This window comes from Heteronotia binoei, chromosome 8, assembly GCF_032191835.1.
Source record: "Heteronotia binoei isolate CCM8104 ecotype False Entrance Well chromosome 8, APGP_CSIRO_Hbin_v1, whole genome shotgun sequence".
Taxonomy (NCBI): domain Eukaryota; kingdom Metazoa; phylum Chordata; class Lepidosauria; order Squamata; family Gekkonidae; genus Heteronotia; species Heteronotia binoei.
Window position 1 is genome coordinate 63,451,388 of NC_083230.1, and position 15,691 is coordinate 63,467,078.

The following is a 15,691-nucleotide window of genomic DNA, read 5'->3' on the forward strand; positions in this document are numbered from 1 at the left end:
CCATGAAGGCCTGGCCTGGCCAGCAGCCATTTCCCCTGTCCCTCTGGGGGACCACCCCACCACCCCCGATTCAGCATCCTTTGCCCTGATCCCCCTGAAATTCGCCAGCCAATTACTCCAAAGAAGTCCCAGGAGGAGCTCGGAAAGGAGCGGCGGCGGGGGCAGCGCTTCGCTTGGATGGGATTCCTTCGGCGAGATGGTCCTCCAGTTGACATCCTCGTCCTTGCTCAGGTTTGGGCTCCCACCGGTTGGTCCGCACCGTCTACACGGCTGGAAAGTCAAGCCCCTTCGGACCGACCTGGCGTCTGCGGGGAAGCAGGGAGGGAACCGGGGAATGGAAGGGGAGAAATCCCTTGGCTGCGCAGAATCCCGGGCGAGCTGTGAGTGGGCTGCGGTCGGCGAGGGACCCTGCCCAGAGCCCCCCCTCTCGCCTGGCTGCCCATCCGCTGTGCGCCTTGGGGGGGGGGCGGGGAGGAGCCAGCAGAGGCCGCGGCGAGGGGAGGTTGCGCAAGAAGCCCCCGCTGCGCTTCAACATATAAAAGAGCCGTCGGGGCTGCTCCGGTGCTGCAGGCAGGCAGGCGCGGCGCGATTGCGGCTCCGTCGAGGAAGGATTATGGACTTCCTGAGCGACAAGTTCGCCCTCAAGAGCCCCCCGGCGGCGACGGGCAAAGGCGGCGAGTTTTACCTGCCCCCCGGGGCCCCCCTGGAGCACGTCATGGAAGCGCTGGACGGTGGCGGAGGCGGCAGCGAGGCCTTCTACGGCAAGGGCGGCAAGTGTGTGGCGCAGGCCGCCTACAACCCCCACGGCCGCCTAGACAGAGCGTCCCCCGGCAGGGACGGCGCCGGTGAGTGTCTGCCCTGGGCGGAGATGGGGGGGGGTCGGGAGTCACCCGGCAGGAATCGCCTCCACCGCTTACTTGGAGCGGGGCGCGCTTGAGCTCGCCGGGTGGGTGAGGCTGGGGAGGGGGAAAGGAGCCGGACAATTCGCCCCCTCCCAATCCCAAACTGCCGGGGCCCGATCCACCGTGTCTTCTTTGCGATCGGGGCTGCAGGGCAGAATTCCTTTCCCCTGGCTTTTCTTTAAGGGCGCGGAAGAGATAGCAGGCAGCCACTCATACTGCGCGGGGAACCGCTGCCGCCCGCGACTGTGATTAATCGGAGCAGAGGCCCCTGGAGGCAGCCCGCCTGGCAGTCGGGCTCGTGGCGACTGAGGAGCCTTTCTCTTGCCCGAGGCGTCTGCAGGCCGGACGTGCGCCAGGGCGCCGCCGCCGCCGCAGAAACAAAGCGCTCCGGTGGTGGGAGGCAGGCAGGGAAGGGCCCTTCCTCCGCAAGGTCGCGGCAGCCGCCCTCTCCATCAGTCAGCCTTCAGATTTGGGGCCTTCTGCGCTGCTCCAACTTGGCTCGGGGAGGGGAGAGAGCGTGACGTTTCCCTTTGGGGTGGGGGAGCTTGCAAGGGAGATTCTCAATCTGCCGATCCCCGAGTTGTGCCTTTGGGATGCTCACCGCTCGGGTCCCCAGATGGCCGCCACCGACCCGTTAGGAAGGAAGGACATCCCCAAATAAGAACGCGAAAGGGAGCAAGAAGGAGGGCCCGGGTTTGCTTGTTGGAGGAAGCAGAGAAGGGCCCGGACCGTTGGCAAGGCGAGCGAGGCCTCCCCGGTGCTCCCGCCGAGAGAATGGGGTGTGTGTCTGTCTCTTGCATCCCTCTCCCAGCTGGCCCGGAGACCGGCCCGCAAGACAGTCAGCCAGCCAGGCAGAGAGCGGACAAGCGGGGCCCAGCCTCGTGGCGGGCAATCCTAGAGAAAGGGACTCCGAGGCTCCGACCAAAGCGTGTTGATTGCAAGAGGTTTAGTCCCTCTGCTCAGGGCGCACGGTTGGGGCACAGGCCCGGGTGTGCCTGCTGGGCAGTCAGCCTCCCGAAGGGGCTTCTTCCTCCCTGCTCCAGGCGCTCAGGATTGCGCGGCCCGTCTCTCCTGCTCTTCTTCCCTGGCGCTTCGATCCGGGCTCGGCGAGCCAGCTTTTCCTCTCGCCATAATATCCGACACCTACAAGCAAGCGAGCAGGCGGCGGGGACTGGTACAGGCCACTGACGAGTCTCTTAACCAAAGAGCTCCCCTCAAAAGTCTCGGCGGGGCCGCCTGCGTTTCAGACTCTGCCTGGCATAGGGCGCCGGAGTAGGGCACATGCGGCGGGGGGGGGGGTGCGCCTTCGCTGGGGCTCTACAAAGCGGTGGCAGTCCGGAGAGCGTTTAGCGCAGCAGGACCTCTGGCAGTCCCTCCCAAGCCCTGGGCTGGCGACTGCATCCTGCGGGGCTCCAAAGCCCACCGCACTCTCGGATCGGTTTCTTTGGCCGCCGCCTAGGCGCTCTCCCGACGCCCGAGACTCCGACCAAATGCAGTGTCTCGGCTTTCTTGTTTGCGGCTCGTAGGGCCTAAAGTGTGTGTGGGGGGGTGTCGCATCCCGCCTGCCGCCCGCTCTACCCTTTTGCTTAATTTTATCCTCACCGGAAGTGCGGGCTAAGTTCGCGGCAACATCTGGCAGAAGAGCCCTCCGAGCCCGGCAGTAAATAATGTCTCCGAAAACGTGGACTCATAAACCGGCTGTTAATCTGAAAAGGGTTTAAAAAGCTCCCGAGAGTTTTAGCTGCTTCCCTTTCCCTTCCCTCGCCAGCGCCGTAGTGACAGTTTGAGCTTGGAGAATGATCCCGGCCCCATTTATATTGTCGAAACTACTACAAGTCTTTTAGCCTCGCAGTTGCTGTGGTCGGTAACGTTCCGGCTCTTGGTCGAAGCGTTTTCAGCAGCAACATCACCTGCAAGAAAGAAATCTCATTCCGTGGAACGTCTTCGTTGCTTCCGAAGCAAATAGTTGCGGGACACTGTATAATAGAAACTCGAGGAAAACTCCAACCCAGTACCTGAATTTACAATACGGAAAATGTATTTCCCCTGTCCTTTTAAACCTGAGAAACAGCAGGGTTTTTCCCTCTTCGAAATCTGCAAACTGCAGTGTCCTTTTAAAGCCATCAGATAAATGAAATGTGAACACTTTATTACACCGTCGTTTAGTTTAATGAGGCTGAAGATCTTTCGGATTATGTAGTAGGTGTTGAAGCGTGCAGATAAAAAAGGAAAGATCTAGTGAAATAATTTTGTGCCAAACCGGCTAATAGTTGTGTTTTAAAGCTATATTAATTTTTTAGTTTGTAACCTTTTTTGTGGCACAGATCTCAGAACCCTGTGATTTCCATCATCCCCCTTTGCCTTCTTGACTCCTTTACCTACCTTTACTTTGAATTACAGTAAACTATAAACATCTAACATTTATCAGAAATGTTGACTCTATTTTAGTTCAGTTTTTCAGACCACAAAGTGAGAAAAATAATTATGCTTTCATTTATGCCATGCATATATACCCTTATTTTAAAATCTTGAAATGCTTTTCAGGGCATTTGCTGTCAAGTATTTATTTACTGTTTTAATGCATTATAATTTTAATATAGTCCTTTTTTAGCAGTAAAATCACTGAATTTTAAAAGTTCTCCAACTATGTTTTCAGTAGAAGTGAAGAAATCTTCCTAGGAATCTTGTTGGGCATAGAAAAATGAAGCTATTTGTGATTGGTGTTAACAACACAACAGATAGTTTATCCTCATTTGCATACATGTAGTTCCTGATTCAGTGCAAGACAATGTCAGTGCCGCAGAAAATTTAATTTTTTAAAGCTGAAAATAATAAAATGGAATGCTGTTGGCATGATTCTCAGTTGCGCATGGTGCTTTCTTGTTTTGCTTACTGCTAACAAAATCAGCTCAGTAATCACTTCTTAATGCATCTGTAGCACAATCCAATGCACATTTACTCAGAAGTAATACCCTGTGACTTTGCTAGTAGGACTGATTTCCTAAGTGTGTGTCTTTACCATCTAAATTTAAACATACTTACTTGACAAACTCAGGTCAATGGGATTTGCTTCCTAATAAACGTGCTAGCTTGAGGGGTAGCTCCAGTGATTTCAAAGGAACTCGATTTGAAGTAAATGTGTGCTTCTCTGGATTTTGGCCTGTGTCTGGTTAAAATTATACTGAATGAACATGGCAACATAATGAAATTACTAAGAGTGACAGAGACCCTTTCAAACAAGCTTGAAAGGGCAAGTTAGGTGCCATCCTTTGTAAAGTTTTACTACCCTGGATGGCTGAAATTCCTCCCCAACTCCCCCACCTGTCAAATAAAGGGGGGGGGGGAGGTGAAGCTCTTTCCAATCTTGTAACATACTGCATTGGTTATCCCCATAATACAACATGTTGAGGGGGGGGGGGCTGATAAAGTGTTTTATTCCTTGTTCAGAAGCTACTTTAATCTGTATCTTAGACACTGAGTGTTTTCTTGCAGATAAATGGGCCTTGCACAACTGGTGTAACATAAAAGAAATAATCTGTTTTACTGAGGGTTTAAAAAAAATCCTACAGTTTGAAATAATAAATGTCCTAATTGGAAATAAAGGCAAGCATGAGCATTCTTTTGAATTTATTTTTAAGGAGTAATTTTTGAGTTGCAAGTGTTTTCCATTTGAACTGCTCTTTCATATCCATTTTACCTGCTAATTATTTTAACTGCTAGACAAGCTGTAAAGCAAAACACAATAATTTTGGGCACAATCCAAAGGAAAGCACTTCCAGGACCCATTTATTTCAGAGACATATGTGCAGCTTAATCTTACCTATACACACTAAAAAGTGAGTCCCATTACACCCAGTACAACTCGTAGGCAGGTAAGTGTACTTAGGATGGCAGTCAAAGTGTTCAAGTTGAGCAGAATTGTGCCCAGGATGATACATATTTTAATTTCCAAGATACTGTTTAAAATATTGATTAAAGGAAGTCCCCAAATCATCCTCTTTTGAGTTGGTGGTCCATATTGTCTGGTTTGTTTGGTGGTTTTTTTTTTTTGCTTCATTTGCATTCTAAGACTGGAGTGTGCCTTGCAAATAAGTCCCATTGAAATCTTCAGTCTTCCTTCCATGGAAATGTAGTGTTCTGTACTAAGAAGAATATGTATTTCTTAAAAGCCCTCCACTCTCCTAAACAATATATAGTCTTCCCAGATGTGGATGGCTTCTTGTTTGTGGTAGGTGTTTAATTTTATTTTTGTAAATGCCCCCAGCTTAGAACAAACAATCCAAATCTGTCTCCCTCTTTTGTACAGTAAACTATGGGATTACGAAAGTGGAAGGTCAGCCACTGCACAGCGAATTGGGCAGGCCCTTGGAAAACTGCAGCAGCCTCCGGATGTCTCCGGTGAAAGGGATGCAGGAGAAAGGCGAGCTGGATGAACTCGGAGATAAAGGCGACAGCAATGTCTCTAGCAGTAAGAAGAGGAGGCACCGGACCACTTTTACCAGTTTACAGCTGGAAGAATTGGAGAAAGTGTTCCAGAAAACACATTACCCTGATGTTTATGTAAGGGAGCAGCTGGCTTTGAGAACAGAACTCACCGAGGCCAGAGTTCAGGTAGGAGTCCCTCTTCCATCCAAGACAAGCTCCTTGTTCTGGAGGCTAGAAACTCCTTAGGTTCTGCAAAAGCATTTATGAATTATCTCTCAGACAGGGGACAAAGTTATGTATACTGTAAAAGTTTGGCTGGCTTCACTGCCTGACTGTTTGGGTAACTGAGCTGTGTGGTCATTTGAGAGTGTCAGGAATAATAATACTTCCTATATCAAGCATTTCAAGTACTTCACAGCCTTTATCCAGCCATTCTTATGACAGGATGATCATTCATCATCCCCTATACTGAAATGCTGGGGAGAGTGGCTTGCCTAAGGACATTCTTAGGCATGCACAGAGGATGTAGAGCTTATTGGCCATGCAAGGTGAAGCATGAATTATAGTCCAAGCTTCTGAACCCTACACATGGCCCTCACAGTGCCTTAAGGTTCTAGTTCCACTGCTTATATTTATAGGCATTTGTTATTGGGGAGGTACAGAAGGGGAAAGAAAGTCATTTTGAAAAGAACTACAAAGCCAAGCTAGTGTAGGACTCGGGGAGCACTAAAACATAAGCATTACTAGGGAGCAGTTTATAGGGGTTTCTGTCTTCCCTTCATGCTCTGATGTTCAGGAGCTTCTCACAACATGGACTTGAAAGGATATGTTTACATTTGGGATATTTCCAAGATCCTTCCAGTGAACTGGAATTCTATCTCCAAGCAGCATTTGTTTTACTAAGTGTGGGTTAAGTATATCAATAAAAGCAAGACATTTCAAATAGGCTGCAATCCTATACCCTTTTATCAGTGGATAAATATTTGAGCTACATGTATGGTATCTGGTGCATTAACCCTCTGATGAAAGAGATCATACAGAGGATTTGGTTTGTTGCTGATCCTAATTAGCCGCTCAGCACTTCACTTACATGTGTGTAGACCGAATTTGCTATGGGGTGGGGGTGGGAAACAGGATTGTAGTCTCTAGCTTAGCCATTCTAATGAACATTAGCTATAATGTATGAATGGATTTCCATTGAATACAAAATGTAGACATGCATGCTCTGTCCATCAAGATCACAATTGCAGGGCTGATACATGTGCAGTGTTTACATTCATATGCGTTGCTTACATGTTATGCTGGCTGTGTGTGTCATGTAACGCATGTCCAGGGCTGATTGATAAAGCCACACTTGTCGGTTGATTTCTTTGATTAATTAAGCCTGCTTTACACATTGCCTTTTTCAGATGTATACCTAAGGCATTTAAACAAACAGGGATAGACATGTTTATAAGCATATGTATTATAAATATTAAAGAGCCAAGATTGTCAGTCTGTGGTTTACTGAGCATATGTTCAGAGGCTAACACTTTATGCAGTGTGTGAGAAGATCCTGACAATGGAGTTGCATTCTTTTAAGCCTGTTGACTTCAATAGACTTAGAAGGGTATATATCTGCTTAGGATGGCACTGTAAAATTAAGCCTGTGGTCCACCTAAGCAGAATTTTTAAAAAGTTAGCTGCCACTAAAATCAGTAGAAGTGTTGGTCCCCTAGAAATGTTGGTTTATGCAAGTACTTTGTATGTGTTGATGGCAATCTGAAACATGTCTGCTCAGAATCCTACTCAGGTCTATTCAATCTAAGAAAGTGTAATTAGGATTTCAGTGTAAGGATACTCAGATCTGAGTAGTTGCTCAGTTAGGTTTGAGTCCAGTAGCATCTTAGAAATGAACAAGATTTTTGGAGTATAAGCTTCCAAGAATCAAAGCTCCCTTTGTCAGCCATGAGTCTGTGTACTATTTAGTGCTATGGCAGTAAGTTAGGCGCACACATAAAACTGTTGAGAATACCTGTGATAATTATGGATATGCTGAGTAGAGATCTGCAGAATGAAACATGAGATCTCGTGGACAACAGAACTAATATTTCTGGCTCCATCCTAAACACCTTTCCTTATCAATCAAGATCCATTCCTGATGATTCAGGCTTAGCAGGAGAACTATAAGCTTCATTTATGACACCCCCTCCCCCCCCCAATTCCTTGGGATCTCTCTTTCTCTTAAAAAATCAGTTTTAGCATTGTTTTTCAAGAATAAGAAAATAATGGCATAAATGCCTGCACTAACTAATCAGTGGGAGGTTTAAGAAATAGCCATCCATTCAAAACATATTTTCATGGGTGTACATCATGTTGAAATTAAGGGATTTGCCTCTGTGCAAACATGTTGAGGACTGTGTGAGTGTAAGAAAGATTTGTGCTAAAACAATGAAGAGGAAAATTTGGTCAGCATTCTGTTTCTTCTACATATGCCTTTAACAGTTTGGGAGAGGGGAGTTGACTCTCTTTGCTTCCCTTAGCTCTAGGTTGTCTGGAACTTGGCCTAAACATATTGGCTAGAGAGATGCCAACTGATTTTTTTTTTAGCAACTGTGTGATATTTGAAAATTTTCAGGGTTTCAAAAGTAGTTTGCTAAACAGTGTTGGGTGGGGGAAGGTAGGGGAGGAAACCTTTCAGAAAATGAAACCTTGTTTTCATGGTTCTTTGGATCCTGATCCTTAATGCATGGCCAGTGTCAATGAAATTAAGGTGATAAAGGTGAAATACTTTGAACACCAATAAATGTCATGGATGATAATAATGAATAGTTATTTCCATAGCAACCAATCCATAAATTGCAATTAAATTTCCTTTCATCATCAATAGATTTTACTTTCCCATAAATGAATAGAAACATAAAGTACATAGAATTATTCTCTTCTGATATTTCCCCATCTTCAATATGGGAAATACATGGAACTGGAAGGTAAACGTGAAAAAAATTATTAATGATACTGGAGATAATTTTGTCATTTGAAATAGCAGGAATGAATGGAAACAGGCAGTCGGATACCAGGAGCCAAACTGAACTTTTTTATGGCTTGTCCAGTGCGAGACTTTTCCCCAAAATTTCTTTCTGTTCTAGTCTTGGCATAACAAATGGACATCCAGTTAGCTATCCTGAGAAAGATATAAATTGTGTTCCCTCAGATACAACTTTAAAAGGGGGTGAGGTGGAATTCTAGAATGTTTAGTAGCCTGTTATGGAATGGATAATACACACTCTTAGCCAAAGTGATATTCTTGGAAGGTAAAACTGTGAATTATTTGAGATTAGCTAAGGCATAAAGTTCACCAAGTTTGAATATCATATTTCCAATGATTTTTTTGCCTTTGCATGTTGAAGCTGATGTGACTTGAGTTTTTCTGATATGTTAAAATTGTCTTTGGGAGCTTCCATCAAATCCAGGGGCCCAGATGTAACTGGCAGGCAGGGCTGTCATATTTTCCCTTTTCAGTGGCTTTCCACAAGGGTTCTCCCAGGCAATTTGTATGTGCTACTGCACCCGCTAGATAAGGGTCGCAGACTGAGATCAGATTCGTTTGTGTAAGGTATGATAAAGAGAGAGGGAATGTACAGTTTGTATATGTTACTTGCTCTCCTTGGAAGAAAATTGCCGGTTTAAATTTTTCCTCTTTGAGAATGTTTATTTTATGCTTTGTGTACACTGAGATTTCCGTGCATATCGAACCAAATGCTCTGAATTTTTGCATTTCTGATCAGCCAAGTGAGAAAAACCTGTGCATGAAAATGGGGATATATCTAGCTCTGAGTGGCAGCAGTATTCCATCACAATATTAAGCAGTTTTCAAAGGCCTTACATCATTAAGAAACCTGCATCTGGCTATGCGGGGATAACAAGCAGCAGATTGTTGCCTCATTTTGTACAAGCCGTGGTTACTTTATCTTTGCCAAGAGTCAGTTTTGAGTAAATTGATGTAAACAGAAACATTTTGGGGGAGTGTCAGCATTAAAAAATGTGGGTTTCTTCTCCATCAGATCCTCTAAATTCAAGCAAATTGTTTTATTTAGTTTAGTCAAAGAATTGGCTGGTTACACTCCATACGGCTCCCTTCCTCAGCATTTCATCAAGATCCAATTTATGTTTGGTCCTTCATACATGCCGAGAGAGGCAGCCTGAACCTAATTTATTGAAGTTGTTCTCTTTCCTGCCCCATGTCAGTGGAGTAATTGGCACCCAGCTTAAGGAGATTGTCAAGGACTTTCTTTTCTCCAATGAAAGAGTCTCATTACTAAATTCCCGTAACATGTTCTCTTTGCCTCCTGTGGAGACAGCAGGGGGAGAAATGGTTCATTGTAGCCTTCAGCACAAAAGATAATACAAATTTACCAATAGGGGTGCAATCCTGCTATGAGTTATGCATCGGGCAAGTTCCATTGACTTCAGTAGAATGAATGCATGAATAGCTAAGGGCCGGATTGCAGCCAAAGTTCTTAAAGTATGCTCAACAGGACTGAGTCAGGGTTATGCTTTGATTGTTTGGGGTATTTTTCAAAACTACAATATTAAATTTGCAACAGGTCCATGGAAATTAAAGTTTATCCCTGCTGCTTTAGGCAATATTGGGGGTGTTTCTGACTCCTGAAGGACTAAAGCAATAATCTCCACAAATGATTAACACTCAAATCAGTTTCAGAAACATGTTCGTTTATGATCCTGTACTGATATTAGCCTTGAATAGCTCTAAGGGCTTTAGCGATTTCCTCATTGCTAGTCCTTAACCACAACCTGGGGAGAGCAATGTTATTTTCTTGTGCTGGGTTTAATGCCACGTCAATTTATTTTAAAGCCTTTTGCACTGAGTGAAGCAAATCCATCGCCATCAGATATCATTAGTAAATCTTTTGATGTAATGATTCATTTAATTCTTGTGTGGTGGGAGGGGACTGGTTTGGACAGACAATGGGAATAATGAACCTAAGCTGTTACAGGAGGCTAGAGTGTCAGATTAGGATCTGGAAGACTGAGGTTCGAATCCCCACTTCTGCCATGGAAGTTTGTTGGGCAACCTTAGGCAAGTCAGACACTCTCAGCCTAACCTTCCTCACAGAGTTGTTATGATGATAAAGTGGAGGACAGAAGAATGATGTAAGCTGCTTTATGTACCTTTAGGAAGAAAGGCAACATATAAATGAAGTAAACAAATAACGTGTAACTAACGTGAATTTTATTTGAAAAGTGATATATGAAAATGCTTGACTATTGGGAAGATTGAGATTCAGGCCCTGAACATATTTGTTGCTATGGAAAGATTTGCTGTGGCTGCAGGGGATTGGTTGTGCAAGGAGCTTCCCTGCCCCTTCACATAATCAGTGCACATTGCCATGTGCGGAGTTGCCATCCCATTGAAGTGAAAAGGGGAGCTCACATACACAGAAACTCCAAAATTGTGACAGAGTCATAGATCACAGTAATGAAAGGGACAGAATTCTATAGACTTACTTTGATGTCAAGTTAATTAAGACTGAAGTAAATTGGTAAAATAACAGCTTAATCTTTAACTAATGGAAATTATTTCAAAGTACATCCTGATATGCAAGGGGGTGAATCAGCTAGGCAGATCAGCAGGAACACTGTTGTTTCATTTCAGTGGGGCTGACAACAGAATCCCATATAAGACCTGTTGAAATAGCTGAAGGATGAACAGTGACAGCTCATGGTCAAAAGCACTCAGGATTAATAGGATGAGTGATATTATTTCCATAACACAAAGTAAATAAAGGATACTGTCAGCACTTTTGGATGTCAGGTGTCACCTAGAGTTTCTGGTGAGGTCCTCTAGCAATTCAGGGAATACATCCTTGTGTCGACTGTGAGTAGACCAGATGGCACCATCCATGACATTATACCTCATATCTGTGGATTGATTTTTTTTTACTTTGTGTGACAAATGCATTTACCACAGGTATGCTAGATTTTAATGTGGCGAGCACTACACCATAGGAAAGGGAGGTGTATGCCTGAAAACATAAAGTGGATGTATATCTGGAAGCCATGGTCAATTGAACTGATGATATTCCATGAAGTGTTAATTGACTTTTAGATGACAACATAATTAGACGTATCTAAACTGCTTTTAATAGGGCTAATATGCTATAAAAACATACAGGCGATCAGCTTGTGTTAGATCCTATGAGAAAGTATTCAGACAACCATTTTGAAGTGTGTTTTTATACAGTGAAACAACCACAGGTGATTTTTTTTAAAATGATAATTATTATACTATTCCAATGCATTATAAACACATGGTGGGCTACAGTCAAGGATTCACCACCTTCTGTCTAAACATATGAAATACAGGTTGGTTAGAAGGCCAATGAGTTATGATCTCTTCTCACATCTGTATGTAAATGGAAAAGTTTTTAGATCACTGATTTCCATCCCTGAATTTTTTCAGTGCTACACCAGTGGTTCCCCCAGTCCACTGAATGCTTCCATTTGAATTCATAGCATGTTGCCTCCAAAGACAATAATGATGGAATGTTTTTATTTTGACATATAATCAGTTACCCTAAGTTAAATCAATTATCTATTTGGCTCAGAACTGTGGTTGGCAGCAAATTTCAAGATCTTCTGAAGAGCTTTCTCAACTTGCAGAGCTGAGATCCTATAAGTGATTGTACCAGGCATTGTCAGTGCCAGAACTTGTCAAAATCCAGTAGCTGCTAGTATTCATGATAAACACCAAGTCTCAATTAAACTCATCATCCTCACTGCTTTCACACCAAGGAGACTAACAGGAAGACTGAACTAAATAGGGCCAAAGTGAGTTGAAGTGATGGGATCACTGCAGCTGTCTTTCTTGAAGCAGAGTCATAACATTTGGGGGAGGGATGGTGGCTTTGGGGGAGGGACGGTGGCTCAGTGGTAGAGCATCTGCTTGGTAAGCAGAAGGTCCCAGGTTCAATCCCCGGCATCTCCCAAAAAGGGTCCAGGCAAAAAGATGTGAAAAACCTCAGCTTGAGACCCTGGAGAGCTGCTGCTAGTCTGAGTAGACAATATTGACTTTGACGGACCAAGGGTCTGATTCAGTATAAGGCAGCTTCATATGTTCATATATGTTCAATTCTGAAGCTTGCCCTCATTCCAGTGACTATACCTAGGAAGTCTGTGTGCTTCCTCCATGATCCTTTCTTCATTTGTGTCCTGATAGAGTGCTCAGACTCAAAACATCTTCATGTTTTACACACACTCAAGTGCTGCCACTAGAACTTGTTTCAAAACAAGAACTTTAGCCTTGGAATGTAATCCTGTGGTTAGAATTAGGATTTGAGAGACTCAAATTTGAACCTTGACTCTGCTGTGGATGCTCATGGGATAACCTTGGGCCAGTCACTTTCTCTCAGCCTAACTGACCTACAGGGTTGCAGTTCTGAGGATAAAATGGAGAGGAGAATGATATTGTAAGCCAGGTTGACTTTCAAATGTGGAAAAAAGGGAGGTATAGCTTTTAAAATAAATGAATTACTTTCACAGGAAAGAAAACATTCCTATGTCACAATTGTTGTGGGGAACCTCAGTGCTACACCAGTGGTTTCCCCAGTAAACATGGCAAATGTAGAAATAAAATATACATACATTGCCAAACGTTTAAGTATCTATGTGTATGGGTCTTCTTTTGTAAATCTAGCAAGCCTTTCATTCTTGACATTTAAATGACCACAATAAGGTGTGTGTTCTGAGAACAAAATTCTTTTCTGTGGCTGTAATACAGTTGTTCCCATTCACCTCATTTGTCTCCATCTACAAAATATGGTTAAGTACACTGTTCTTCTATGGTTAATGATATAATTAGTGCAAATCAGGAAATGTGTAGGGAAGTCATTGGATTTGCTGCAAGATCTACAAGAAGTTGCTACTAAATATGCTCTGGCTTGAACTCTCAGAAAAACTGCTATTAAATTCATAGCTCTCATATTTAAGAAGTAGGTATAGTTGTATCCCAAGCAAACTTGCTAGATGTTGAAATTTTGCTAGTCATTCAAACCTATGCAGTTGATATAAGGCTTAGATAGGCAGTTGACTAACAGGGCGACTTCTTGACTGTGACCCTGATCAATGTATGGAGGTAATCTGCATTGATTTTGGCTTGGATGTACCTCCCCATATCTAGAAGTGGGATAAAAGGAACTGAGGTTATTCCTTTAAAAAGTTTAGATTTAAAAAAAATCATGAAGATAGTACAGTTTGTCTTGTGTGCCTTTCTTTTGGTGGATTAACCACTATTGCTCTGGAAATTGGCCTGTGTGGCTGGAACCATGATTTTGTGTCACCCACTTCCTGTGGTTCCTTTCTTTTTTGCTGTGGTCCTTTTTATCTCCCTAAGTTGGTCTGTCCTAATAACTTGTAAACAACAAGCCTAGGAGTAGGTCAGTGCTTGGAGCAACTGGCACATTTGTCCAGTAAATGGACAGCCATGAAACCAGTTATGCACTTCTGTCCTTTAGAGTCATAGCTGCCTCTTCTTGTTGACTTTAAAGACAATCAATACCAAAGTCTCAGGGTCATTAATATTAGTTATAATGGTTTATAAGTCAAATATTCTAAAAAAATTCTGTTGTAGCAGTTGCTACCTAAAAGACAGTAAAAAGCTAGCTATGTGATGGCTTCTCTCCAGCTCTCCAACTGGGTCCAGCTGAAAAGGTCTCACATGCAATGCTTTTGAGAAGTGTTCAGATTTGGTGGGTTTTCTTGGATAAACCAGGAGGAATTTCATAGCTGTGGTTAAGCTGCTGAGAATTAATCTCAGCACGCTTTGGCTGTCCTCATCTGGTACACAGATGGTAATTTCAAGAAGGTACCCATGGTTAGGGTCCTAGAGGGAAAAAGAAGATTCTCCTGAATAATTGTCTTGTCTTCTCTGATGTAGGTCTGGTTCCAAAACCGAAGAGCAAAGTGGAGAAAGAGAGAGCGTTATGGGCAAATCCAACAAGCCAAAAGTCATTTTGCTGCAACCTATGACATATCTGTTCTTCCAAGAACTGATAGCTACCCACAGGTATTTGACATAGTGTATTGGGGTGTGTGTGATGTATCTGTTCTACCAAGAACTGATAGCAATCTACAGGTATTTGACATGGTGAATTGATGTGTGTGTGTGTATGCACACATGCATGCTTTCAAATGAACAACTAAATACAGAGTTGAAGCTTGCTGTTCTTGTTAGTTGGAGCCACCACTTTTCAAGATGGGGTTCAAAGAAATGAGGGGGGAAAGTGGTAATTTATTAATATTTAACAGAAAAAAACTATAATCTGCCCATCAATTCCAAGTTTTAAAGTGCATTTTAGTTCCTAGGAATATTTATCTCCAGAAGTACAAATAAAAATAACATCCTCTGCAATAAATAAATGTCTTATAAGTTATGCTGACCTTCTTTAGATACTGTGTCATGTTCATGGTCACAATAGAAAAAGGAGGAATCCCCCAAATTATTTAAGTCTTGATTGTGGTCTTAAAAAAAAATTCACTCAGGAGATCTTGGGTGGCGGAATTTTGGAAGAGCTTGGAGTGCTATTAATTCTGGAAGGCAGTTTATTTATTTGATTGTTCTGTTTATTTTAAACAGAAATTTCTTTTTTTTTTTTTTTAACAAAATCATTTTTTAAAGGGGGGAGGCATCACAAATGAAAAAGCCTGTTCTCGTGAATTATCCCCACACACATGGGATGAATTGTTACTCTTAGTAGATGGGACTTGGACCTCTCTCTCCTTGTTCAGTGTCTGGGAACCGGCCTTTCATTCATCAGATGTGTCTCCTCTATTGAAATGAATTAAGACAGCCCCTACAGGCAAGGTGGCTCCTATGTCCACCCAAGCTCCTCTAGATCTAAAAAGCTGCAGAATCAGGATGATTTTCCCCTGCTTATGTGTTTGTTTAAGTACAATATATGTTTCTATATCCAACATTTTTAGATGTTCAGCCTTGTGAAAGGTTGAAAGCTGACCAGAAAAATTATAGCAAAGGAAAAATTATAGCAAAGGAAAATTATAGCAAAGGAAAAATTATAGCAAAGCAGGTTTGGGAAATCCAGGAAAGTGGGACTTGAGGATGATGTCCTGGGGATACTCTGAAAAACCATTCCAGTTTTAAGAGCCAAGGCAGAGCAAAACATTTTAATGGATGCAAACATTGTGATATCCTTATTATACACAATTTGGTGCCTCCTGATGTTGCTGCAGGCAGAACAGCAACACACACACACCTTGTGAGAGGGGAGCAGACAAAGTGGCAAAGGGCAAACCGTGCTAGTCCATTGGATTAAAAGGGAGATTAGACACATTCATGGAGGAAAGTC

At 43.4% G+C, this 15,691-nt stretch overlaps 1 protein-coding gene across 3 annotated transcripts in view; it reads left to right on the forward strand.

The window, feature by feature from the left end:
• Window positions 1-379: 379 nt before the first annotated feature.
• The window catches only part of ALX1 (ALX homeobox 1), a 29,445-nt gene continuing 14,133 nt past the window's right edge, over window positions 380-15,691 (forward strand). For 2 of the 3 annotated variants that reach the window (XM_060245149.1, XM_060245150.1), the window contains exons 1-3: window positions 380-845; window positions 5,209-5,513; window positions 14,263-14,391. In XM_060245149.1, coding sequence (XP_060101132.1) covers window positions 614-845; window positions 5,209-5,513; window positions 14,263-14,391 — 666 coding nt within the window. In that variant the 5' untranslated portion in view covers window positions 380-613. The remainder of the gene's footprint in view (window positions 846-5,208; window positions 5,514-14,262; window positions 14,392-15,691) is intronic. The other variant, XM_060245151.1, reaches the window with a different exon arrangement.